This window comes from Sceloporus occidentalis, unplaced genomic scaffold, assembly GCF_023333645.1.
Source record: "Sceloporus occidentalis isolate IW3139 unplaced genomic scaffold, rSceOcc1.0.p SCAF_2, whole genome shotgun sequence".
NCBI classification, from domain to species: Eukaryota; Metazoa; Chordata; class Lepidosauria; order Squamata; family Phrynosomatidae; genus Sceloporus; species Sceloporus occidentalis.
The window spans coordinates 269,815,049-269,840,616 of NW_028316982.1; the positions used below are offsets into that span (position 1 = coordinate 269,815,049).

The window sequence follows — 25,568 nt, forward strand, 5'->3', positions numbered from 1 at the left end:
ATTTAGTTCAATAAACTCTTGTAACAAACATACTGACAGACATGAATACATTATCAAGGAAAACACTTTCTAATCTCACCTGAACTTCTATCTTTGAACTGCCACTTTTTATGTACTGATACGTAAAACCAGGTAATCTTGTTGGATTAGCAATGAGAACATGAAGTGCATACAGAATTCAAGGTGAAGGGCAATGACAGGTGTATTGATAACATTTAAATATTTCACAGACTGCCCATCCTAGAAATCAATGGTACCATTGATTATTCCTCCACATGCTCCTCAGTTATGCATTAATCCCCCATGGATGCTTCAGTGACAAAATGAATAAATGCTAACAAGAAGTTAGTATTTAATGCTATGGCTTGTGGGAAGGGGAACTTCTGCACCAAAACGTCAAGAGTGTTTTCAAAGAACGGTTGTATAAATGCTATTTGTCTTTGCTTGAAATTACATAGCCTTCTGTAAGAAAAGAAATAATGCCAAGAATGGACACTTTCTGGATTGTTCATGACACATACTTGTTACCAACCCCCTTTCAAACTGGGCCAGCATGCATTGTGTTAGTTCCAGTTATAATTTCCAGCTGTGTCAATGCTTTAGGAGTCTGAAAGCAGGAAATCCAAGAGGAAATTCCATCGTCAGTTCCCGGAGTTTTGTAACCCAAATGTTCTTCCAAAAAGGAGCTCTTGCAGGAATCTGGGAGCGTTTGTTGTTGCCTTACCTTATATCTTCAAGTAAGTCACATTCTGCTTGATGCTTGGCTTGAAGTTTTGTCATCTGCTCAGTCTGAATGAGTTTCAGCTCTTGAGTAATTTTCACCTAGAGAAAAAGCCACAGACAAAAAGGTATAACAGAAGTATTTGGTTGTTACAACTCTAAATTATGGAAAACCTATCGAGAGTTATCAACTCTGTAAACTGTGGCTTTAAAAAACAAAGCTTTTCCATTCCAGTGAACTAAGCCATGCAGCTACTCTGAACTTAAATGTCTACCAACCTGCTCATCATGTCCTACCCGTCTTAGGAGGCAGGATGCCCCCAACCATACTCTCCCATCTCTGTGACCTGGAAACAATTTCATAAAAGGTTCTGAGCACCACTAGTGTTGCACTTTGGAGCAGGAATATCTTTCCTGTTCCTCTTCTGCACAAAATAAGAGCAACTATTCTCTGTTGCTCTCAGCTTTTGAAAAGACACATGTTCCTCATTCCGGTCCCGATTAGCCCAAAGTCTAGCATTAAATGAAAGAACACCATTCACCCTTATGAATGTAGTGTTAAGGGAAAACTTCACTATACTGTATAATCCCTGTATCTGTAGGAGTGGTAACCACAGTTTCACTTACCCATATCCAAAAAAGTTTTCTCTGGGCATTTTTTAACGTTCTCAAGCGCAATTCTATAGCCTGGTGAAAGCTGACCAAAGAGTCATGCTGGAGGACCCAGAAATGGCTAGAGAGATGTTCTCTTTAGGATTATCTAGGTCAGCTTCCAACGGAAGTCATTCATTTCAATAGGGTCCACTATTACCCACCATTTCGCGTTTTCAAGGTAAATCCAAGAATTTATTCCCCATGGATACAGTGAGCTTACAATTCCATATTCGCTAACACATACTGGAAAAGGTGTCTGTGCTTTATGTTTATGTGATTTTGGAAACAGAGGTGCCTGCTCCAGAGTAACGAAAGACCACTCACTCTCTTACCCCCACAAGAAGATTCACATATATCAATGGACATGGGAGCTAGCACAAATGATTTTTGGTAATGAAGCTTCACAATATTTGTGAGTCCCTTATTGTCACAATATCCCTTAATTTATAACATTTATTCTGGCAGCTACAATAATTATCAGCAGCAGCATTCAAAGTCTAAACTATTATTTACCAGAATCTAAACATTTAATGTTATGTGTATAGTAGTTTGACAATTAAACTATGACTCTGCAGACCAGGGTTCAAATCCCCAGCCATGGAATCTCATTCGGTGACCTTGGGTATGTCACACTCTCTCAGCCTGAGGAAGGCAAAGACAAAGCCCCTCTCAACAAATCTTGCCAGGAAAACCCAGTGATAGAGTCCCCACAGGTCAGAAACAACATGAAGGCACACAATAACAACAGCATCTGAAATGAAACATATACAATACAAAAAAAAGCTTTATTTTAAATGGTTATAATAAACCATTTCAGACAACTAAATAATCAATACTAGCAATGATGATGAAAAAAATATTGAAGTGCACACTTTGAATTTCTGGAACTTCATTTTATAGTCAAGTCATATTGCTTCACATAAACCTGGCCAGGAAAAAGCAAGGTATGTTTTTAAAAAAAGAATCCTGCTCAAAAGTAATTCCGCTTCAGAAGGAAGACTTGAAGCCCTATGGAGAAACATATCCAGTTCTTCCAACGTCCAAAGATATTATACATCCAAAGTTCAATTATACCACTTCTAACAAAAGGCATTCTGTTCTACAGCACTGCGAATACTGAAAGAAAGGACCGAAGAATTTCCTGAATATACCTGGCATGTTAACAATAACAGGGAGAGAGATGTTGTTTAACAATTCTACAAATTTCATGTCACAGCAGTCTCCAGAATACAGTCATCTTGATGAATTGTCCAGAAGATTCAAACACCCATCCCACATAGTTTCACTACACAAAATCATGTTTTCTGTATACTGCAGTCAAATATACCTTTGTGTTTGTCCAGTATGTTGAGGTCAGGGTTTTCCAGGCTATCCTTAGCAACACTGAGTGGGATGAATCAACTTACTAAAAAGCATCAGCACCAGAAAAACCCAGATAGAAGCACTCTACCCCTTTCCTCCACCCACTTTGCCTCTTGTTGTAATGCACCAAAATGTTTGGTTGTACAAAGAGGAAAAATCTAACTATTTTTGTTATGTGGAGAGGAAAGGGAGTGGGGGAAAGAAAGCTGACACAGACCCCCCTTTCCCTTGAGCAGAGCAAAAACAATCTCCCTGGTCTTATCCGTTAGCAACAGCACAAACACCCCTCCCCACAATCCCAATTCTGAAAATACCCCCCACCGTAATAAGAAAGCCCCAAACTGAGCGCCACAAGAGGAGACAAGGTTTTGTTGCCAGATTTTTCCAAAGACTGCCACCACTACAAGGAAATCTTACAATTTTTAAAACAGAAAGCAAAACACATGATGTTTTTAAATTGAAATTTTAGGTTTTTGTTTGAACTGCACAAAAATAAATCCCCCAACTCACAGAACGGGGATAAAATTGCCACATGAAAATGAAACAGGCAAACCTGCCAGCAATATAAAGAATGCAAACTGGAATGCCCTTTTATATATAAATAAAATACTCTTTTCCTGGCCAAGCCCACCCTGAAAACAAGAGCGAGAGGGCCGAGAAAAGCCTCTCCCTCCCCTCCCCCAAACATAACAATCTCTGGCTCAATCCATGGGGAGCCCAGCCCTTTGTTTACACAATTCAAGCACCCCTTTCCCTCTGAGATCACCTAAGCTCCCTCCTGCCACCAATACACATGCGGATAACCATAAACACACAAGTGTAAACACCCATTTCAACAATAAGCATCATGGTACCCTACACAGAGCACTGAGACCCAACATTATGTCCTCACAATCAGAGCACCACGATCCCTTAGATATGATGAAGACTCTTAGTTCAGCTCTTGTTCATCATAACCTGCCCTGCCACAAATATGACTCTTCATGCCTTCTTTTATATGACTAATAAGTATTTTCACAGGGAAAATTCTCCTTACAGCCCTAATTCTCCTACTCATAACCCAGTGCATGTATGTGTGTGTGCGTGCCTTCAAATCACCTGTCAGCTTATGACAACCCCATGAATTTCACTGGGTTTTCTTAAGCAAGAAATAACCATAGGTAGTTTTGCCATTTCCTTCCTCTGAAATATAGCCTGCAGTTCCTGGGTATTCATTAGCAGCCTCCCATTCAAGTACTAAGCAGGTTGACCCTGCTTCGCTTCCAAGATGAGACAAGATCTAGTGCCTTTAGGGTATTTAGGCAAGTGTCTGGTATTGGACTCTTATCAACAGCCCTGCAATAAATTCTACAGGCACAAGCTCAAGTTCTCAAAGTGACAGACACTCCTTCTCCCATGTCACCACAGATGACACCACCACAAACTCAGACATACTACAAAAAGGAATCTACAGCCCACTTTCTATTATGCCACTGTCTCAGCACAGGAAAAGAGATTCCAGCTCAACATTAGGAAGAACTTCCTGACAGTAAGACATGTTTGACAATGGAAAACTCTCCCTCAGAGGGTTGCAGGTTTATAGCCGGGTGGCCGCGGGGGGTTGGACTGGATGGCCCTTGGTGTCTCTTCCAACTCTATGGTTGTATGATTCCAGTATGCCACTTTATATTTCCTAATGCTCTGTTGCTGTCCATGAAGTCAGGAAACCTGCCCAATGCACACCATACAAAACGAAATCTAGGGTCTACACTTGTAGGATATAAAGAGCTGCCCCAAGTCACTTCTCTACCTAGCCCAGTATGGCCACCCCAAGATCCACAGTAGCCACTGAAAGTCTTTTATTAGATTGATTGGTTGATCCTGCCTTTCTCCCAAAATAGGATTCCCAAATGGGATCCCAAAATGTATTTACAGTATGATATATACCATCGTTCCTCCAATAAGCTCAAGGTAGGGGTGCATGGTGTGCCTCTTCCACACAAGCCTCAAAACAACCCTGCAAACTAGGTTAGGTAAAAAGAGAGAGAGTGACACAAGGTCGCCTAATGAATTCGACAGCTCCACAAGGATTTACTTATTTATTTAGTACAGTATTTATACCTCAGCATTTCAGCCCCCAAGTTCTCAGAGCGGTTTACAGATTGATAATTTGACAGTTCCCTGCCCATAGGTTTAAAATCAAAAAGGCACAACTCAAAGGGATATGGAAAGAGCAGTGGGAAAGGGGATCTTACACATCCCAGTTCCACTCTCTAACCACACTTGGCTCTCTCACGATCTTGCTTCCCGGTATTGTAAAACAGACTTCTGAGGACTTAAATATGTGCTAGAAATGCTTCAAAACTGAACAGTGCCCATTCCACACCCCATTTCAAATGGCCCTCAAGTCACCCTATTCTGGGAAGACAACAGTCCCCAAACCTACAGCACCCATACCAAGCCAAAGATTAATACCTCAATCACCGTACCCAGCTGTCATACCTTGCATCCAGCTACTTTGAGGCCATCTCTGTTTAACCCAGCCTCCTCCCAACTTTCTTTGACAGCCAGCCCCATCCAATTTGAAATTGTCATCACCTCCAGCTCCAACTAAAGAAAGGCAACCTCCAAGTCCCTCAGTGTAATGGGAACCTATTGTTGCTCACCACACCAACCAAATCACTGTAGCCTGACCACAGGCCTTCACCACGTTTGCAGCTCACCTCATCTGCACCTCACACCTTCAAAATGGTGTGCATCCCACCTTCATAATCGTTCTATAGCTATCCCTGCAACCTCACTCCAAGGATTCTCTTTCCTTTCTGAGCAGCTTCTACTGCTGCCTCTCATCTAGCCTTATGCCACCATCCCGACTGTACCTCACCGCAGCCTGTCTCCAAACATTCACACACACCCTTTGAACCTGCTGCCAATACCCCCTCCACAGACTAACCAAACAGCCCCATAACCCATAGCACTGCTGCATAGCCCCATGCCAGCTTCAGCACTGCCAGTGCCTCTTGCTTCCCAGCAGCTTGAATGGCACCACCCTGGCACCGAATTAACATCAGGGTCTCCTCGTTCTGCACCATCCACTAATGCCTGCCTTTCTCCTCCTTTTCATGAAGGCACATCTATGGCATCTTCAGAACCATCCCTTTCAGACCCAACCGCAACCTGTCAGAGGATCCTCCGGCTGCAAATCTTTCTCCGACCTCCCCCCCCCCCCGTCACCCTACATCTCTTTGCACTTAGTGTTCCTCCCACCTGTAGTCCCTGATCGTTCTGCAGTATATCCGCTAGACATCCTCCTCAAAAGAATACAAGGTCTGTTCATTGCACATCTCCTCCCCACCCCTGAAAGACTCAGAGGTCTTCCAGGTGGAAACAGGATAACCCACAAAAGCCTCACACACATACACACACACACAATGCCACAGGCCTGCCTCCCCCCTCTCTCTGCCCTGTGGCACCTTTCAGCTCAAGCCTTGTTACATCTGGGCAGCTGTCTAAAGCCACAGATATAGACAGGTGTCGCAAGAAGCCAACCTACCACTGCTGCCCCTCTGCTGCACACAGCAAACCCCCCTCGGCACCAACATTTCCCCCCATCCCAGGGGATTTGCCCACAAACCTGTGGTGTCCATGGCACCCTCCATCCACAGGCCTGCCTTTCCTCCTTCTCAGCCCGAGCCTTGTTACACCAAGACAGTTAAAATCATAGTCACAGATACCTGTAACATATCCTTTTACAGACAAGAGGCCAACTTACCCCCATACACAAGAAAAGCCCCTCCACCCCAAAATTCTCCCCCTCCAGGGATTTACTCCTCAACCTTGTAGGATCCTTGGCATCTTCCTGGCACAGGCCTGTCTTTTCCTTCTTTCCCTCTGCCCTTTGGCACCTTTCAGCCCAAGCCTTATTATATCTGGGCAGCTGCCTAAAGCCCCAGCCACAGATATCTGCTCCTGTTGTTGTGTCCCTTCAATTTGTTTCCGACTTGTGGGGACCCTAAGGCGAATCGACCACCAAGTTTTCTTGGCAAGTTCCTTCAGAGGAGGTTTGCCATTGCCTTCTTCTGAGGCTGTGACTTGGCCAAGGTCACCCAGAGGGTTTCCATGGCTGAGAGGGGGTTCGAACCCTGGTCTCCAGTCATACAGTAGGTTTAAAGATGCAAAAGGCCAACCTATCTCTGCTGCACCCCTTCTGCAAACAAGAAAAACCCTTCCTTCCCATCATTCCCCCCCAAGCTATTTGCCCCCCAGCCCTGTGGGGCCCTTGGTACCTTCCTGCCCCAGGCCTTCCTTTCCCTCTGCCCTGTGGCACCTTTCAGCCCAAGCCTTGTTACACATGGGCAGCTGTCTAAAGCCACAGTCACAGGTTTCTGTAGGTTAGCCTTATGCAGATAGGGAGCCAAGCTACCCCTGCTGCCTGACTTCTTGCACCCAATAAAGCCCCCCCTCCCTAACATTTCTCCTTTCCCTCCAAGGGGATCTGCCCACCTCCCTGGCACCTGTGTGCCCTTCTGCACCCGACCTGCCCATGCCTCCACTGTACCTGTGCCAGTCGTGCTGGGGAGGAAATTGGTCTTGATGTGTGTGTGTGTGTGTGCGTGTAACACAACCTTTGCTCCCATACGGCAGCCTCTTCCTCCTCCTCCTCCTCCACCTGAATGCCACCTTGGCAGCCATCCTTTCCAGAGTGCCGCTGTGCCCTCCTTTCCAGGAAGGGACCTTGTGTAACTTGGGCCCCCAAAGAGAGGCCCATTTGCCGCCTCCCAAACAGCCAGAGCTGCCATGCAACCCCCCTCCACTTTCCCCATATACAGACCCCAAAACCATTTCCCTCAGGTGCCACCTTCGCCCTCCTGACCAACACTGCCCCCAAAGCCTCCCACCTGGAGGTGCCATGATACCTCTCCCCTCCCTGCCAACCCCAGGGACTCTCCCTAGAGACACACACTTTCCCTCCGGTGCCACCTTCGCCCCCGGTGCCCCCACCCGCCTTGAGGTGCCATGGAACCTCTCCTCCCCCCAATGCAAACCCTATGGACCCTCCCCACACAAACACCCCCCCATCATTTTCCTCTGGCACTACCTTGGCTGCCATCACCACCCTTCCCACCCCCTCTGCCCCCGCGTATTCCTAGGACCCAGAGCCATTCATTCCCTCGGGGGCCTCCAGTGCCTCTGCCCCCAGAGCTGTCATGCAACCTCCCCCCCCGCCCACTGCAAGCCCCATGGACTCTCCCTCCGAACCCACAGACACCCCAAGACCCTTTCCCTCCAGGGCCCCCTCCCCAGACATCCCTGTACCTTTGTTGTAAGGCAGACACACGAAGCCTCCCCCCTTCCCTCCTTTGTAAAGCAGGCAGGCATCCCCTGGCCCTCCCCCGCCTTTACCTCAGGAGCCCCGCCATGGCTGCCGCCCCCTCGCCCCCCTCCGCGGCCCGCGCCCTCCCCTCACCTTCCTCGGCGGGGGCTGCATGGCGGCGGCGGCGTCGGGGCCGCTCTCGGCCTCCACATCAACCCCTCGCCCGCCCCGCTCGGACGGCTCCTCGGCTAACGGCACCAGAAGGGCGGCCGCGCTCTCCTTCACTGCAGCAGCAGCAGCAGCAGCGGCGGCGCCAGAAGCAGCAGAGTGCGAGGGAAAGGGGCGGGGCCTCGGGAGGAATCCTTTTCTCCGCCCGAGTGAAGCGGGGGGCGTGGCCTTCGGGAGATCGTTCCGAGGCGCCCGAGTGAAGGCGGAGGGCTCGTTTATCCACTCGGAGAAGCCCGAGTGAAGTGGGGGCGTGGCCTCGGGGAGATCGGTTCCGCCGCTCAAGGCGCCCGAGTGAAACCGAGCGAAGGCGAGAGGGGGCGGGGTCTCGGGAAGGTTCCTTTTCTCCACTCGGAGGTGCACGAGTCAACCCGAGTGAAGCGGGGGCGTGGCCTCCAGGGGGAGGGCGTGGCCTCGGGAAAATCCTTCCCCCAACTCGGAGGCGACCGAGTAAAAGTGGGAGGGGAGAGAGGGCGGGGCCTCAAGGGGTAGGGGCGGGGCTTACGGGGAGATGGTTTCCTCCACTCGAGGGCGCCCGAGGAAAGGCGGGAAGAGGGCGGGGCCTCAAGAAGTAGGGGCGGGGCCTCGGGAGGGCGCGTTCTCCCTCACTCGGAGACGGCCGGCGGGGGAGGGACAGAGAGGGATTGAAGGCAAGGGGGCGTGGTCTAGGAGGGCTCGTTGTGAGGCGGCCGCGCATGCGCTCTCGTCTGTGCGGCAGACGGGCTGAGGCTAGACAACGGGACGCGAGTCCTCCCTTCTAAGGAGGGAAAGGGAACCTTTGGTTCTTAATGGTCGACGAAAACGCTCTCTCAGCTCCCCCTCACACACACCTCGTTCCTCGCCGTTAATGGCCTTCTGGTTCCCACAGAAATAATAAATGAATATTTTATTTATATCCGCCTCTCTGTCAGAGACAACAAGTTAAAATCCCAAGTTGGAACGGCGACTTGTTTTGGACTACTCCCGTCACGCTTCCCTTCAGGCGACCGTTATTTTCCGGTTAAACCATCCTGGATAGGGCGGGACTTAAAGACGGTCGCGCGCATGCGCGGTCTAACTGACGCGAGGGGGGGTTAAAACCAGCCGAGCGTTTCTGTCATGAGCCGTGAAAGTTGGCTGCGCGCGCGCATGCGCGGGACTAGCTCTCCTGGGCTTGTCAGCCAACAGGGAAAGCTTTGCTCCTTTCGCCCTCTAGTGGCCAGATGCAGACTAACAGCGATGCAAGGCGTTTCCCTTGAGAAGATTGCATTGTCCGCACTGCAGAAATAATCCACTTTGGCACCGCTTTAGCTGCCGTAATAATAATAGTAATAATGGTAAATTGTATTTATATGCAGCATTTATTTAAATTACAACATCAAGTAAAACACTGTATTAAAATACAACATGGCTCAGTGCTATGGAATTCTGGGAGTTGTAGTTCTCTGTCAGAGCTCTGGTGCCACAATTTTGAAATTGTATTTCATTTCTGTCCTCGCCTTTCCAAGACGGCTCACAGATAAATCCTTTAGAAATTATTATAAAACCCAAACAATTAAAATGTAAATGTGTGTGTGTGTGTGTATATATATATATGAAATCACATAAAATAAACAATATAGAATATAACAAAACATCACGTAAAATACACTCGTGTTAAAAACAAACAATGAGGAAAAAACACTGATCAGAGTTTGCCATTTTATATAAAGGATGCCATTTTCTCTGCCATGCTCTATCATGGGCCTTGAACATCCACAGATTTTGGTATCGAATCCATGGAGGATCCTGGAAGCAAACCCCAGCAGATGCCAATGCATTGATCTAGAACTTTGGCCAGTTAAATGGAAACCAAAAGGAAAGTCATCCTTGGATGCCTTTTGGAAGAAGTCATTTCCAGAATGGTCATGATTTTGTTTATTTATTGAAGGCATCCCTGATCTGGTTGTTTCATTTCACATGCACATATTGTTTAGTTTTGAATCAAATGTTCCCTCTTCTTTCTTTCTACCCCTCTTCTTATTTCTATCTCTCATAGAATCATAGAGTTGGAAGAGACCCCAAGGGCCATACAGTCCAACCCCCTTCTGCCATGCAGGAACTCTCAACCAAAGCATCCCCAGCAGATGGCCATCCAGCCTCTGCTTAAAGACCTCTAAGGAAGGAGACTCCACTACATTCCAAGGAAGGAGTGTGTTCCACTGCTGAAAAGCCCTTACTCTCAGGAAGTTCCTCCCAATGTTGAAGTGGAATCTCTTTTCCTGAAGCTTGGATCCATTGTTCCTGGTCCTGTTCTCTGGAGCAGCAGAAAACAAGCTTGCTCCCTCCTCAATATGACATCCTTTCAAATATTTAAACAGGGCTATCATATCACCTCTTAGCCTTCTCTTCTCCAGGCTAAACATCCCCAGCTCCCTAAGTCGTTCCTCATAGGGCATGGTTTCCAGACCCTTCACCATTTTTGTCGCCCTCCTTTGGACACGCTCCAGTTTCTCCACATCCTTTTTAAATTGTGGCACCCAGAACTGGACACAATATTCCAGGTGGGGCCTGACCAGAGCAGAATAGAGTGGCACTATTACTTCTCTTGATCTAGACACTATACTTTTACTGATGCAGCCTAAAATCGCATTGGCCTTTTTAGCTGCCACTGCACACTGTTGACTCATGTTCCATTTGTGGTCTACTTGGACTCCTAGATCCCTTTCACACGCGTAAGTCTCTCTTCCCCCATCTTATATCTGTGCATTTCATTTTTCTGCCCTAAGTGCCACTAAATTTCCTGATAAAGAAGTAATGCCCAGGAACACATTAACTCTGTTAGATGAAAATCCACAAAACAGTGATACCTTTATTAGATCAACCAGAATGCACAAAATATATGCTGCAAGCTTTCGAAGCTCCACTGTCTTCTTCACCATGAAAAGATGTTAAAAATCATACAGGAAGGAAAAAAAAGACATGATGGTTAGTCAGAAGCCTGCATTTTGTTAAGATGTGGCTGTTTGCAGTTCAGGGGGCATAATTGGAGGTTGTCCCTCCTCCTGGCCATGTGAAGTCTTTTGAAATTAAGTTCCACTAGTGAAACAAAAATATATGTTCCCTTGAGATTCAAGTTGCCCCCATCCTTTGTGAAGCTATAAGCTCCTTCGTTCCATAGAGAGCATTAGAAAACCAAGCAGAGCACGAGGCTTACGCCAAAACTAATACAGAATGGGAGAAAAACAAATAGGTGTACTATAAACCCTAAGTCCCAGTATCAATAAATACATCAGGGCTGTGACATTTCTTTCAGAATATATATATATCTGGTGAATAATAAATACAACAGTACTAGAAAAGTCCTGAAATAAACATTCAACGTTATGCCTTGTTGCAGGGGGTAAATCTTCTGTATACTATAAAATGTGAGATGATTGTCCCAATGATGAGAATTCAGTGACCATTCTGAAAACAGTAGCCATGTCCTGCTTACTCACACTGAGTCGGTTTAAGGGGAAAAAATGGTTGAGTTACTAGTAGCAATTGAAGCAATGGCAGCCTATATGTGAACAGTACATCTTTCACTGGTAGCAGACGGCTACCTCCGGAGTATTTGTTTGGCCGTTTCGACTCACTTGTCTTCTTCAGCAATGATAAAGCTTTCTATTCCTTTCTATTGTGAGGGAGAGAATAGGCTGGCCCAGCTCCATCAGGGCCAGCCTGAAGATAAAGGGCCCTCCCTCCGGTCCATCTGCCTTGGTCCAGGCCTCAGAGGGAGAGAAGAATGATGGACCTCATTCCCTTTCCCACCACCATTCCCTTCTCCTTTTGTGTCGTGTCTTTTAGATTGTAAGCCTGAGGGCAGGGAACCGTCTATTATCCCCTCTGTTGTAAACCGCTCAGATCCCCAGTGATTGGCCAGTATATAAACAAATCCGATTATTATTATTATTATTATTATTATTATTATTCCGGATTATAATGCCAATGAGCTATTCCATGCTTCCAAATTATAGGCCAACTTCAGTTAACAATTGCAGAATCCATGATGAAGATGAAAAGACAATAATGTCACAGCCTTGGTGTATTTGTTGCTACTGGGACATAGGATTTATAGTACACCTATTTGTTTTTCTCCCATTCTGATAGACAGCATTGACATTCTAAAGGAGCCCTTCACGTTTTTGCATTAGGAAACATTTTTCTAGGTGCTGTTTTGATCAATCATGCCAAACGTAGTCCTTTGTTGGAGGTAGAAATCTCAAATGGTCAGGTCCCAGTCCATTGATCCTCTCTTTAGGAGGTTATTCAGATCGTGAAAATAATCCAGGATGAATCTAGGTTGAATCTCGCATGCGTCCCGAATGCTCCCGATTAAGTTTGCAGGAAGGCTGCCAAAAAACCCCACTTAACCCGGGATAATCGATTCTGGTTTTCCCCCAAGATTTTTTAAAGATTCACATTGTCAACAGTGTAAATAATAAAACTGATGTGAATAGACCCAGAATTAAACTCTTCATGCCTTGAATAGATATTAGATACATTTACATTGTTGACTCCATCTTTATTTGAGTCCTGGGACGTGTGAACAACCGAATTCACAAAGATGCAGTTCTCTAGTGTGAATAACAAACCTGGAAAGCATGAGCGAGATTATTTACATCATTCCACTAAATATATATATATGCCTGAATGACCCCTAGGTTTCTCCTGATGTGGCTAAAATGCAATCTCTTAGATTCAGAAAATATATCCAGGGTCGCCATGGATATGTTTCCATTAACTGAAATATGCCTACATTTTATTTTATTTTATTTTGCAATGCTTTCCTAACTTCAAAGGGCTTCCAGGGCATTGTGCTATAATATAATTAATAGATTGTAGTCTGAGTTTCTCAAGAGTTCTGAAGCTGGCGCATGAATTTCTGAGCGTACCAGCCTTATAATTTGAGCATCCTTGCCTGGTAACTTGCCAGGTTTCAGTGATTTTGATTGCCAGCCACTTTACAGCCATGCGCAGAGCAGACTGAATGTAAGAAATGGTTTCTTGTGAGGCTCTCATCCTATGACAAGGAATATGATGTCCCCAATTCCTAGCTAGCATAATGATGGTGTAAGATTTGGTTGTCCAAAATACTGCTAGAAGCCAGAAGTTTCTACCACTGTGTTGTCACACAGTATAGGTTGATTCTCCCTTATCCAAAATCCTTGACACCAGAAGTGTTTTCCATTTTGGAGCTTTTCAGATTTTGGAATATTTGCATATACATAATGAGATATTTTGGAGATGGAGCCCAAGTGTAAACATGAAATTCATTGATATTTCATATACCCCTTGCACACATAGCCTGAAGGTAATTTAATACACAATATTTAAAATATTTTTGTTCATGAAACAAAGCTTGTGTACACTGAACCATCCAGAAAACAAAGGTGTCACTATCTCAGCCACTCGTGTGTATAATTTTGGATTTGGGAATATTTTGGATTTGGGAATTCTGGGTAAGACAGACTCAACCTATACTTAAGCGATCTGATGAACTGGGAAGTATTTTTCGCCCTATATGGCAGGGATCAACACCATATTTGTGCCCATTGGCTGTGTATAGAAAGAATATACGTGTCTCAGTAGACCACGGGTTAAACATGAGTCAACAGTAAGAAGCAGGTACCTTCATCTATCCCAATATAACTCAAGATCCCAGTTACATACAGAATGCTTGTTACGTCACTCATGGAAACAATCATACATAAAACTATTATATAAAATATACCCCATTTCATCACGGGTTCAAATACAGAGTATTCATCTATTTTGACATCATGCTTTTAATAATGCTTTGGGGAGAAGCTTTTTCTGATGGAATCCAGTTGTTGGAATCCAGTTTTATTGTTATGAAGCTGAAATCTGCCCCCAGATCCAGCGAGGTTTGTTCTTTTCCAGCTGTCAAAACACTTACTAAAATGCCAGAGCAACTATAATATCACATTTCATAACAGTGACACATCGTGGGTGTCCAATAGACTCACAATACAGCATGTTTTGTTTAGTGTGCTGTGGCCTTCATGCCTGCTCAGAGGTTTCCAAGAAACATCTGGAAAAGCTAGCTGGAAGGTTGTGGAATATGTCATCCAAGAGAGATGGAGCAAACCATGTTGGGGAAGGTTGATTTTTGGAGGATCTGTGACAGAAAGAGAATTCTAAGGGTTCAGACAAAGCAGAATAGATTGCATTGCCTTTTTGGATTTTCTTACTGCTGCATCAATCATAAATCAGAACAGAGACTTCAGTCACGAAATCAAAAGAATACTAGGACTTGGAAGGGCAGCTATGAAGGAACTAGACAAGTTCCTCAAGTGTAATGATGTATCATTGAATACCAGTCAAGATTGTCCACAACATGGTACAGTCGCCCTTCCATTTTCACGGGGGATCCGTTCCAGACACACACACCACAAAAATGGAAAAATGCCAATATTCAAGCCCCATTGGTTTGAATGGCAGCGCATGCCCATAGGGCCATGCCCCATTTTGTCCCCCTCCATTTGCCATTCGCGAATGGGCAAGGAACGCAGATTCACACCTGCAAAGGTGGAGGAGCGAATGTATTTCCAATTTCTATGTATGATTGTGAAAGCTGGAAAGTGAAGAAAGCTGATAGGAAGAAAATCAACTCCCTTGAAGGGAAGATGCTGGGGGAAAGTTCTGTGGATATGGTGGACTGCTATAAAAACAAATCAACGGGACGCAGAGCAAATCAAACACAAACTCTCCTTTAAAGCCAAGATGACTAAACTGAGACTGTCATATTTTGGCCATATCATGAGAAGACAGAACTCACTAGAAAAGGCAATAATCCTTGGTAAGGTAGAAGGAAGCAGGAAAGGAGGAAGATTTGATTTATCTGGGCCAATATAGAAAACTGTACTTCAGTGGTAGAGCCTATGCTTTGCTTGTGAAAAGTACCAGGTTCAATCTGCACTGTCTCCAGGTACATCAGCTCTTCCTGATATAAAGTCGAAGGCTTTCATGGCCGGCATCCATCGTTTTTTGTGGGTTTTTCGGGCTATGTGGCCATGTTCTAGCAGAGTTTCTTTCTGACATTTTGCCAGCATCTGTGGCTGGCATCTTCAGAGAATGCTTTGCCTGGAAAAGTCTGGTGTATATATACTGCGTGAGCCTGGGAATGCAGGAGGGATTTGCATGTGTCTTGTTCTGTGTTGATGGCTGGCCTCAGCCTGGGAGGCTAATGCAAACGAGGATTAATGTCTGCTAATTGGTGATCAATTATCTGCTGGGAAAGTCCCTGACTCTGAAGGTAGAGAAGGTATTTTTACCATACATCAAAGGAGTCACAGACAGAATAGGGAAAGTGGTGAGGAAGCACAGCCTTCAAATGGTTTACAAACCAACGAAGAAAATCCAGCAAATGCTTTGCTCAGCCAAGGACCAGAGAAACCCTCTCACAGCCGCAGGAGTTTAGCGCATACCATGCAGCTGCGGACAAGTCTACATAGGGACCACCAAACGCAGTGTGCAAACAAGAATCAAGGAACACGAGAGACACTGCAGACCGGGCCAGCCAGAAAAATCAGCAGCAGCAGAACATGCCACAAACCATCATGGACATAAAATACTATTTGAAAACACTGAAATTCTGGACCATGCCAACCACTACCATGTCAGGATGCACAGGGAAGCCATTGAGATCCACAAACACCTGGACAATTTCAACTGGAAAGAAGAAACTCTTAAAGTGAACAAAATTTGGCTACCAGTCCTGAGGAACAGCAAAATAAGGACTCAGCAAATGCAAATGGGAAACCATTCAGTGTCAGGGGCTTTCCCAGCAGATAATGATCACCAATTAGCAGACATTAATCCTCATTTGCATTAGCCTCCCAGGCTGAGGCCAGCCAACAGCACAGAACAATACACATGAAATCACTCCTGCATTCCCAGGCTCACACAGTATATATACACCCAACTTTTCCAGGCAAAGCATTCTCTGAGGATGCCAGCCACAGATGCTGGTGAAACGTCAGAAAGAAACTCTTCCTGATATCTTGAAGAAGTACAGCCAATTGGTATAGATAAAGAATGGGGATGTTGTGGCCCGTCAGATATCGCTGGACTACACTTTCCACCATCTGTCACCATTGGCTGTGGAAGGCAAACCTGATAGGAATTCTGGTCCAACAACATCTGGAGGTCAAATGCAAATAAATTGTATTAACGACCAAGGTCAGAATCACCCAGACCATCGTATTTCCCATTTCTATGTACGGTTGTGGAAACTGGATGGTGAAGAAAAATGATATGAAGACAATAAATGTATTTGAAAACGTGGTGCTGGAGAAGAGTTCTGCAAATATGACTGATAAATGGGTTCTAGTTTCCCATCCAAAGGGTCACCATTACTTGAAGCTGACTTGATGACCGCTTCTGGAGGGCACATATTTCCCCACCATTGGGGCAGGCTTAACAAAATGGACCAATGCTTTGATTTAGATCTAATCTGCACTGCAGAAAAATAATGTGGGGCTGACACCACTTTAACTGCCATGGCTGAATGCTATGGAATCCTGGGGTTTGCAGTTTGTTGTGGCACCAGAAATCTCTGACAGGGATGGTTAAACATCTCACAAAACTACAAATCCTAGAATTGCATAGCACTGAGCCATGGCAGTTAAAGTAGTGTCAAACTGCATTGCAATCAGCCCTCTATATTCACTGATTTTTAATCCATGGATTCAAGCATTCACAGCTTGAAAATATTGGGGGGGGGACCCTATACATTCCAAATAGCAAACCTTGATTGCACCATATTATGTAAGGGACACAGTTTTTCAATGCCATTGCATTTAATGGGACTTGAGGATTCACAGATTTTGTTATTCCTGCAACCAAACCCCAGCAGATACCAAGGGCCCACTGTATATCATCTAGACAATGTATTCCTTTTAATGTTTATTAGATCCAACATCTAGTTTGCTAGAACTAGGAGCCCTAAACATACTTGATAAACAGATACTTAGAGTGCATCTCTACTGCGGAAATAATGCAGTTTGATCCCACTTTAACTGCCACAGTCCACCTTACAGAATCTTGGGATTTGTAGTTTGGGGAGGCACCCACACTCTGGCAGAGAAGGCTAAGGACTTCAAAACTACAAATCCCAGGATTCCATGGGGGGATCTACAGTACTTAAACTGGTGTCATGCTACATTATTTCTACAGTTTAGAAATAATTTTATTACAAATAACTTATTTCTACACACAAGTTAAACAAATTTGTGATGGATAGGTTTAGCTATACTTATTGCTGTTATAGCTAAGTAGACCTTGCAAGGGTAGGAGCGTGCTTCTGTGGAGTATTTGCTGGGGAGAAACAGTAGAGGCCATCACCCATTCCTGCCAGTTTGTGATCTAGCGGCAGTAAATTGACATCTGGAGAGCCACTGGTTTCCTTTCAGTTTGAAAGGAATGGCCAGATAAAGGATAAAGGCAGTTTTATGCATAGCACATCCCACACAAGAAGGTGGTTGAAGTGAATCTAGGACTGTGTTTTGATTTGCTCCCTGTGTGCATTCTCATCTCAAGACTGGGAGGGAGGCCAGAGTATTTGGAAAGCTATGATGGGCAGCGGCAGCAGTGTATGTTGTGGTGCAGAGGTTTCCCATGGAAATTAATCCTGCCACCAACACCCAAGTAATGTAAATGTTATGATTCAAAGAGGAGCAAGTCAAGTTCATAGGATGCACGAACAAAAGTGAAGCAAAGCTGAAATAGTAACAGCATGATAGAACAGTAAGGAAGAACAGTATTCACAGCTATTGTTGTTGCTGTTGTTGTGTGTGTTCAAATCATTTCTGACTTATGGTGACCCTAAGGTGAACCTAGCATGGTATTCTCTTGGCAAGAGATGTTTAGAGGAGGTTTGCCATTGCCATCCTCTGAGGCTGAAAGAGTGTGACTTGCCTAAAGTCACCCAGCGGGTTTCATGGCCAAGCTGGGAACCAAACCTTGGTCTCCAGAGTCATAGTCCAACATTCAGACCACTACACCAGAGTGGCTCGGGACTTTTACTACATTGATTATGAAGAAAGCATGAAGCCTAATCTGCACTGCAAAAAATACATAGCGGCCTTGGTATTCGCTGGGGTTTGGTTCCAGGACTCTCCGTTGACAGCAAAATCCATGAGTGCCCAAGTCCCATCGAATAATGGCATAGTAAAATGGTGCCTATTATATAAAATGGTAAAATCAGGGTTTGCTATTTGGAATTTGGAATATTTTCAAGCCATGGATGCTTGAATCCATGGGTAAAAAAATCCATGGCTATGGAGGGCTGGCTGTAATGCAGTTTGACACTGCTCTAAATGCCATGGTTCAGTGATGTGGAATTCTAGGATTTGTAGTTTTGTGAGATATTTCGCCATCTCTGTCATAGGTCTCTGGTGCCAAAACAAATTACAAATCCCAGGATTCCATAACATTCAGCCATGGCAGTTAATCTGCGCCTAGCGAGAGATGACTGTACTTAACATATTAGCATATTATTTTAAAATAAATTTATTTTAAAATAATATCAGCATATTATATAAATATTTTAGCATTATTTTATAGTCTAGGTTTTATTGTCCATTTTTTAAAATAAATTTTATTACAACATAACATATATTACATTACATAACAACATAACACTACTACTTCAGAATCATTCAAAAACAACAACCTCCTATACACATTAAGGCAAAACAGAAAACAAAACAAACAAAACACTAAACAAAGTTACGACATCTTGACACATATCTCTTCGAAGACATAGACATAGACTGACTTCCTGAATTCCAACCAAGTCAGTTTTTAACTTATATTAAATACCATTTCTACTTTAGTTTTTTGTGGGTTTTTCGGGCTCTGTGGCCATGTTCCAGAAAAGTTTCTTCCTGACGTTTTGCCATCATCTGTGGCTGGCATCTTCAGAGAATGCTTTGCCTGGAAAAATTGGGTGTATATATACTGTGTGAGCCTGGGAATGCAGGAGGGATTTGCCTGTGTATTGTTCTGTGTTGATGGCTGATCTCTGTGCTGTTCACATAGCCCGAAAAACCCACAAAAAACTATGGATGCCGGCCATGAAAGCCTTCGACTTTACATTTCTACTTTGTTATAGGTTATTTTGGCCACATAAAACTTAAAGAATGCTTTATTATAAGCTTTATCCATTATCTCTTTGTATTGACATCGGTTTATTGTCTTTCCCATACTCTGGTTTCTCTTCAGTTCGTATAAATCTTTCGACTTTTATCATCCATTTTTGATTATATATGTTTGATGTTCCGCCCTTTGATGGAAAGGGCATTACAGCTATGAAAGAACTGGAAAAGCTACTGAAGAGCAAAGACATACAACTGACCACTAAAGTCAGAATTGTCCAGGCCACTGTATTCCCCATCATCCCTAGGTACGGATGTGAGAGCTGGACAGTAAAGGAAGCAGGCAGAAAGAAAATCAACTCATTTGAAATGTGGAGAAGAGTCCTTAGGATCCCACGGACAGCCAAGAAGACAAACAAATGGGTTCTTGAAGAGGTCAAACCAGGGCTCTCCTTGGAAGCAACGATGATCAAGTTGAGACTATTGTACTTTGGCCACATCATGAGAAGGCATGGATCACTAGGAAAGACAATAATGTTAGGAAAGGTAGAGGGTAGAAGAAAGAGAGGAAGACCGCAAACCAGATGGATAGACTTGATCAGGGGAGTTATGGGCAAGGGCTTGCAGGATCTGAGCAAGAATGCAATGGAAGATAGGGATTCTTGGAGATGCACAAGGTTGCCATGAATTGGCGCTGACTCAAAGACAGCTAACAACAACTAATAATAATAGCTATTATTATTATTGTAGTAGTAGTAGATGACGGTGGTGGTGGTGATGATGATGTACAGTGCACTTACGTCATATGCAGGCATGCTTTACGTGGCTTTCAGCATATGCTGAAAGCCACGCGGGGAGGAAAGGGCGGCCCATCCCATAGGGACTAATGGGTCACGCACCTGTGGTGCGTGTGTGCCGCTGCGCCACCGTGCCACCACATGCATGAGCCCCATTCATTTACATGGGCCTCAAGCATACGCAGAATTTGCTTTATGCAGGGGAGTCTGGAACGGATCCCCCACGTAAAGCAAGGGTGCACTGTACTTGTTTTTCCCTCTCACAATGAGGTTTTCCTGGAGATGAGTGTCTCAGCAATCAATCCTCCAATTTAAACGTATATTTACCTTCCAACAACAAATCACAAAACATAGAAACAGAGGAGTTTATCATACTGGGGCTAATTTTGGCATTAAAGAGCGATTAAAGTGCATTTAAAGCATCCCACAAATAAAGCTTAAATGGTGAGTAATTGTGCGAATGATTATCACACATAATTGCGCAAATAAAGTGATATTGGAAATGTATTATCGCTGAAATCCCGAAAGTAAAAAGATGTGTGTTAATTCTTCTTTGTGACCTTTTTAATGATGGGTTTTGTGTGACATCATGTGAAATCGTTTTGCGTAATTACGCAATTTCCCCAGGATATTCACAGGATAAACTCCCGATCTCCTTTGTATGATAAACTCCATAGTGTGAGAAATAGACATCTATTATCACTAGAGGGAGCACTTGTCTAAAAACTCTGCTAGTTTGACTCCAATGGACCCAGTTTGACCATCACTGCTTTAGAAAGCACACTACTTTGCAAATATATATATATATATATATATATATATATATATCAGCTGTTTAGGACTGCATCACATTTTTAGTGCTCCCCATTAAGGGAAAATAGTGGATGAATTTGGGTTTTCCACTCAGGCAACAAAAGGGTGCAGAAAAACTCGTCTTGAGGCCTTGAACCATTAACTACCTGCCAGCCCTGTTGATAACTATCTGTTATAAAAGGTCCTCCTCGATTCTGCACTCTAATTAAAACTGAAATCTTGCTTGATGATCAGCATTATAGCCTCACTTGGTGATCCGCGTGCATTAAACTTGATTCACATCTATATTTGGTGTTTGAAATTAAAGGGATACTCAAGGTTTTGGCTCAAGTTGCATTTTGGGTGATAATTGTATGTTCACTCACTGTTTCCTCCTGTGACAACAAGCATTTATCATTTTTGCAGATTTTTCTTTGCATTCAGCAAAACAGTAAATCTCCGGTGCTGAATGATGAAGCAGCTCTGTGGCAGAAAGACATTCAAGACTGTGGTTTTTCAGGTGCAGGACACTGAAGGGTGTGCCTGATATCTTGCCAATGATGTAACTCTTTACTGATTTTCTTCTTGAAGAAATTAATAAATAAGCACCTGTCAAGTGTACAAAAACTAGTCATAATTTGGGACTTAATGCACATTATTGTTTGAGCAGAAAACAACATTTTCCACTTCCTGCACAGGAAATAATATTTTCTTGGCAAAATATTCAAATTTTGGACAGAATAAATCCTGATTCTCGCTAGTCTAGGATTCTTCTCATTAAGATTTCTCAGTACTTGAGAAACATGTTTTGGATGATTTTATGAATACTTTTAAATATTTTGAATTTTTGAATGCTGGGAGCAAAGCCTCAGTCCTAGCAAGGTCATATAAAAATACTTCTATAATGCTTATCAATATTATTTTTTAAAAGCAAAGCATTTCACAGTATTAAAACCTAAGCAATCTTTCTTTCAACGGTTTGGTTTGTTGTTGTGTGCCTGCAAATTGTTTGGCCACCCTATCACAGGGTTTCCTTGGCAAGATTGTTCAGAGGGGTTTGCCACTGTGGCTGAGAGAGTGTGACATGACCAAGGTCACCCAGCAGGTTTCCATAGCTGAGTGAGGATTTGAACTTTGATCTCCCAGAGTAGAACTCTATGGGGTTATTCAGATGTTGTTGTTTCAGCCCAACAATCCAAATAATCTCACTCATGCATTCAGGTTTTGCTGCTCACACTATTTTTAGTCACATCTATGTGAGTTCCGTTGCCCACATGTGTCAGCACTGCAAATAAAGACGGAGTCAATGATGTTGATGTATTTGAAACTCATTCAAGGCATGCAGAGTTTTATCCCAGTTTATCCCTGTCTTGCCCCTCCACATTTGCAGCTTTGACTTTTGCAGATTTAATTATTCACGAATTTTATTAATACGTTCTCTCTAGGAATATCTAGGTCCTCCAGAGCAACTCTATGGTCAACTTTAACCCAATGTCACACTGAAAGACCTAGAGATTCCAAGAGAGAACACTCCACTAGGCATTTGTAGCTCCTCCGGCGCAATTCTGTGCTCAATGTCTGGCAGATGCTGTCCACAGACTTGCACTGGGGGACCTAGAGATTCCTGGAGAAGTATTCTCTCTGGTAAAAACTATAGCGTGTTTTTTTATTTGTGGTTTTCCACATTCATGGGGGTCCTGTGCCCCTAATCCCAGCGAATGTAGAGAGACGAGTGTATTTGCATCAGTTATTCACGCAACTGACAATGCAAATCTTTTAGAGAAACTCAGAAAAAAACCCAAGAGTGATTATCTCTAGGTAAGTGGGTTTTTTTGCAGCCTCCCCAAAAAACTTAATTGAGTGCATTCAAAATGCATGTAAACAACAAAGATTCAGCCCAGATTCTACCTGGATTATTTTCACGATCTGAATAATCCCTAATGCTGAAGCCACCACAACACACTGGCTCACCAAGTATTTGACAAAGTCACCTAATTTCATGGACCTAGGTGACAGATCCACTAACTGCCTTTGCTTTTCAGACTGCTACCTCTAGAATCCACCAACCAGCAGAGCCTCTCAACATCCTGGCTAGGGGATTATGGGAGCTGTCATCCAATAATAATGGTAATCTGCAACTCTGACCTTAATGTAATGCTAAGACAGCCTTCCTGGGACCTGAATTCCACAATCATGGTGGCACAGCTAAAAAGACCCTTTCTCCTCTTCCTACCTACCTGTCCTGAGACAGCAAGGATACCTGAAGGAAGGCCTCCAAAAATGTTCATGAATGGAAGTCAGGAAATCACTTCCATGCCTCTTGTCCATTACACACCAGTGGAGACAGAAAGCCAACAAGAAATACTATTTCGGTTTCACAACTTAGAACCATAGAATCATAGAATCATAGAATCGTAGAGTTGGAAGAAACCACTAGGGCCATCCAGTCCAACCCCCTGCCATGCAGGAAATCCAATTCAAAGCATCCCTGACAGATGGCCATCCAGCCTCTGTTTAAAGACCTCCAAGGAAGGAGACTCTATCACCCTCCGAGGGAGTGCATTCCACTGTCGAACAGCCCTTACTGTCATGAAGTTCCTCCTAATGTTGAGGTGGAATCTCTTTTCCTGTAGCTTGCATCCATTGTTCCGGGTCCTGTTCTCTGGAGCAGCAGAAAACAAGCTTGCTCCCTCTTCAATATGACATCCTTTCAAATATTTAAACAGGGCTATCATATCACCTCTTAACCTTCTTTTCTCCAGGCTAAACATCCCCAGCTCCCTAAGTCGTTCCTCACAGGGCATGGTTTCCAGACCCTTCACCATTTTTGTCGCCCTCCTTTGGACACGCTCCAGTTTCTCAATGTCCTTTCTGAATTGTGGTGCCCAGATCTCTCTTTTGAGAAACTCCCATCCATCCTGAACTCCTTTATCTTTTAGTATTTCTGACCACGGGATCACCCTCAATACTTCTCTAAGTTTACTGAAATCCGCTCTCCTAAAGTCTAGAATGTGTGTCTGACTATGCCTGGCTTCTCCTTTCCACTGTATAACAAACTCCAGGAGAACATGGTCACTTCCACCTAATGATCCCACCACTTGCACCCCATTAACCAAGTCATCCTTGTTGGTTAGGATCAAATCTAAAATAGCTGACCCCCTTGTTGCCTCTTCCACCTTTTGGACCATGAAATTGTCTTCCAGGCAAGTGAGGAATTTGCTAGGCCTTGAGGATTTTGCTGAGTTTGACTTCCAGCAAATATCAGGATAGTTGAAGTCGCCCATCACTACTACATCTCTCTTTTTTGACTGTGTGGTCATCTGTTCTAGAAAGATATCATCCAATTCCTCAGTCTGACTTGGGGGTCTGTAGTAGACTCCCACCGTAACATCCTTGTTGTTTCCCTCCCCTTTAATTCTTATCCAGATGCTCTCCACCTGGCTTCCAGGATTGATGTCCTGGATCTCTTCACTGGTGTAAATATCTCTGACATATAGTGCTATTCCTTCTCCTTTCCTGTTTGGCCTATTTCTCTTAATAAGGTTATACCCCTCTATTTCCACATTCCAATCATGAGACTCATCCCACCAGGTTTCAGTGATGCCTATTATATCATATTTGCTTTCTTGTACTAGGAGTTCGAGTTCATCTTGCTTATTTCCCATGCTCTGTGCATTAGTGTAGAGACATCACAGACCATGGTTCCCTTTTACTTGCTGCCTGTGCAAGTTTTTTTTGCCTCCCACTGCTGGGTCCTTGCACTGTTTGCCTTGTTTCCTCTATGTCAGTTTGACTATTTTCGCCATCCCTTTCGCCTTCCTTAATATTGTCTCCCTTCCCCTTGGAACTCAGTTTAAAGCTCTCCTGATCAAGTTCTTGAGACTGTTGGCAAAAACATTTCTTCCAACTAGCGTGAGATGCAACCCGTCTGTTGCAAGAAGTCCCTCCTCATGGAACCGCAGCCCATGATCGAAGAATCCAAATCCTTCTCAGCGGCACTTATTAATGAATAACTGAGAACTTGTCAAGGAACATTCCTCCGTTTCCAAACATCCTCATGTTTTTGATTCAGCTAAGAATGTAGCAATAGCATTTACATTTCTATACCATTTATCGGTGAACTCAGCACTCTCTGAGCGGTTTACAGTCTGTAAATCAATTGCCCCCAACAAGTTGGGTACTCATTTAACCAACCTTCGAAAGGATGGACATCTGAGTCAACCTCGGAGCCCTGCCTGGGATCGAACTCACAACCTTATGGCTGCATTTAACTAGCATTTAACCACTGTGCCACCAATATGGGTATTTTATATTGCACACAGTTATAGATGGGGATAAAAGTGATAAGAATGCAAGATGGCAGCAAATTAATTTGTTTAACCTTAGATTTCCTACAAAAGGTCCAGCTGGTATGTTGTCCAGCAGTTACTGCATCATACTCTGGACTTAGAATTTCATAATTGTAAGGGATTTATGTTTACAGTTGTGAACCACTGAACATGACCCCCCAAACTACCTTTGCAGCCTGGCCACACCCCACGTGACGTGTGGCCAAAGCTCTGCATACCAGATTGCAGGAGAATGATGTCTGAAATGGTGGGG

General features: G+C 44.0%; 1 protein-coding gene across 4 annotated transcripts in view; it reads right to left on the reverse strand.

The window, feature by feature from the left end:
* FCHSD2 (FCH and double SH3 domains 2) overlaps window positions 1-8,330 on the reverse strand; it is a 177,274-nt gene extending 168,944 nt beyond the window's left edge. For 2 of the 4 annotated variants that reach the window (XM_089513034.1, XM_089513033.1), the window contains exons 1-2: window positions 8,183-8,330; window positions 725-822 (exon numbers count right to left, since the gene is read on the reverse strand). In XM_089513034.1, the coding sequence (XP_089369160.1) occupies window positions 725-822; window positions 8,183-8,203 (119 nt within the window). In that variant the 5' untranslated portion in view covers window positions 8,204-8,330. Of the gene's footprint in view, window positions 1-724; window positions 823-5,982; window positions 6,484-8,182 lie in introns of those variants that run through there. The other 2 variants (XM_089513036.1, XM_089513035.1) reach the window with 2 other exon arrangements.
* Window positions 8,331-25,568: the final 17,238 nt, after the last annotated feature.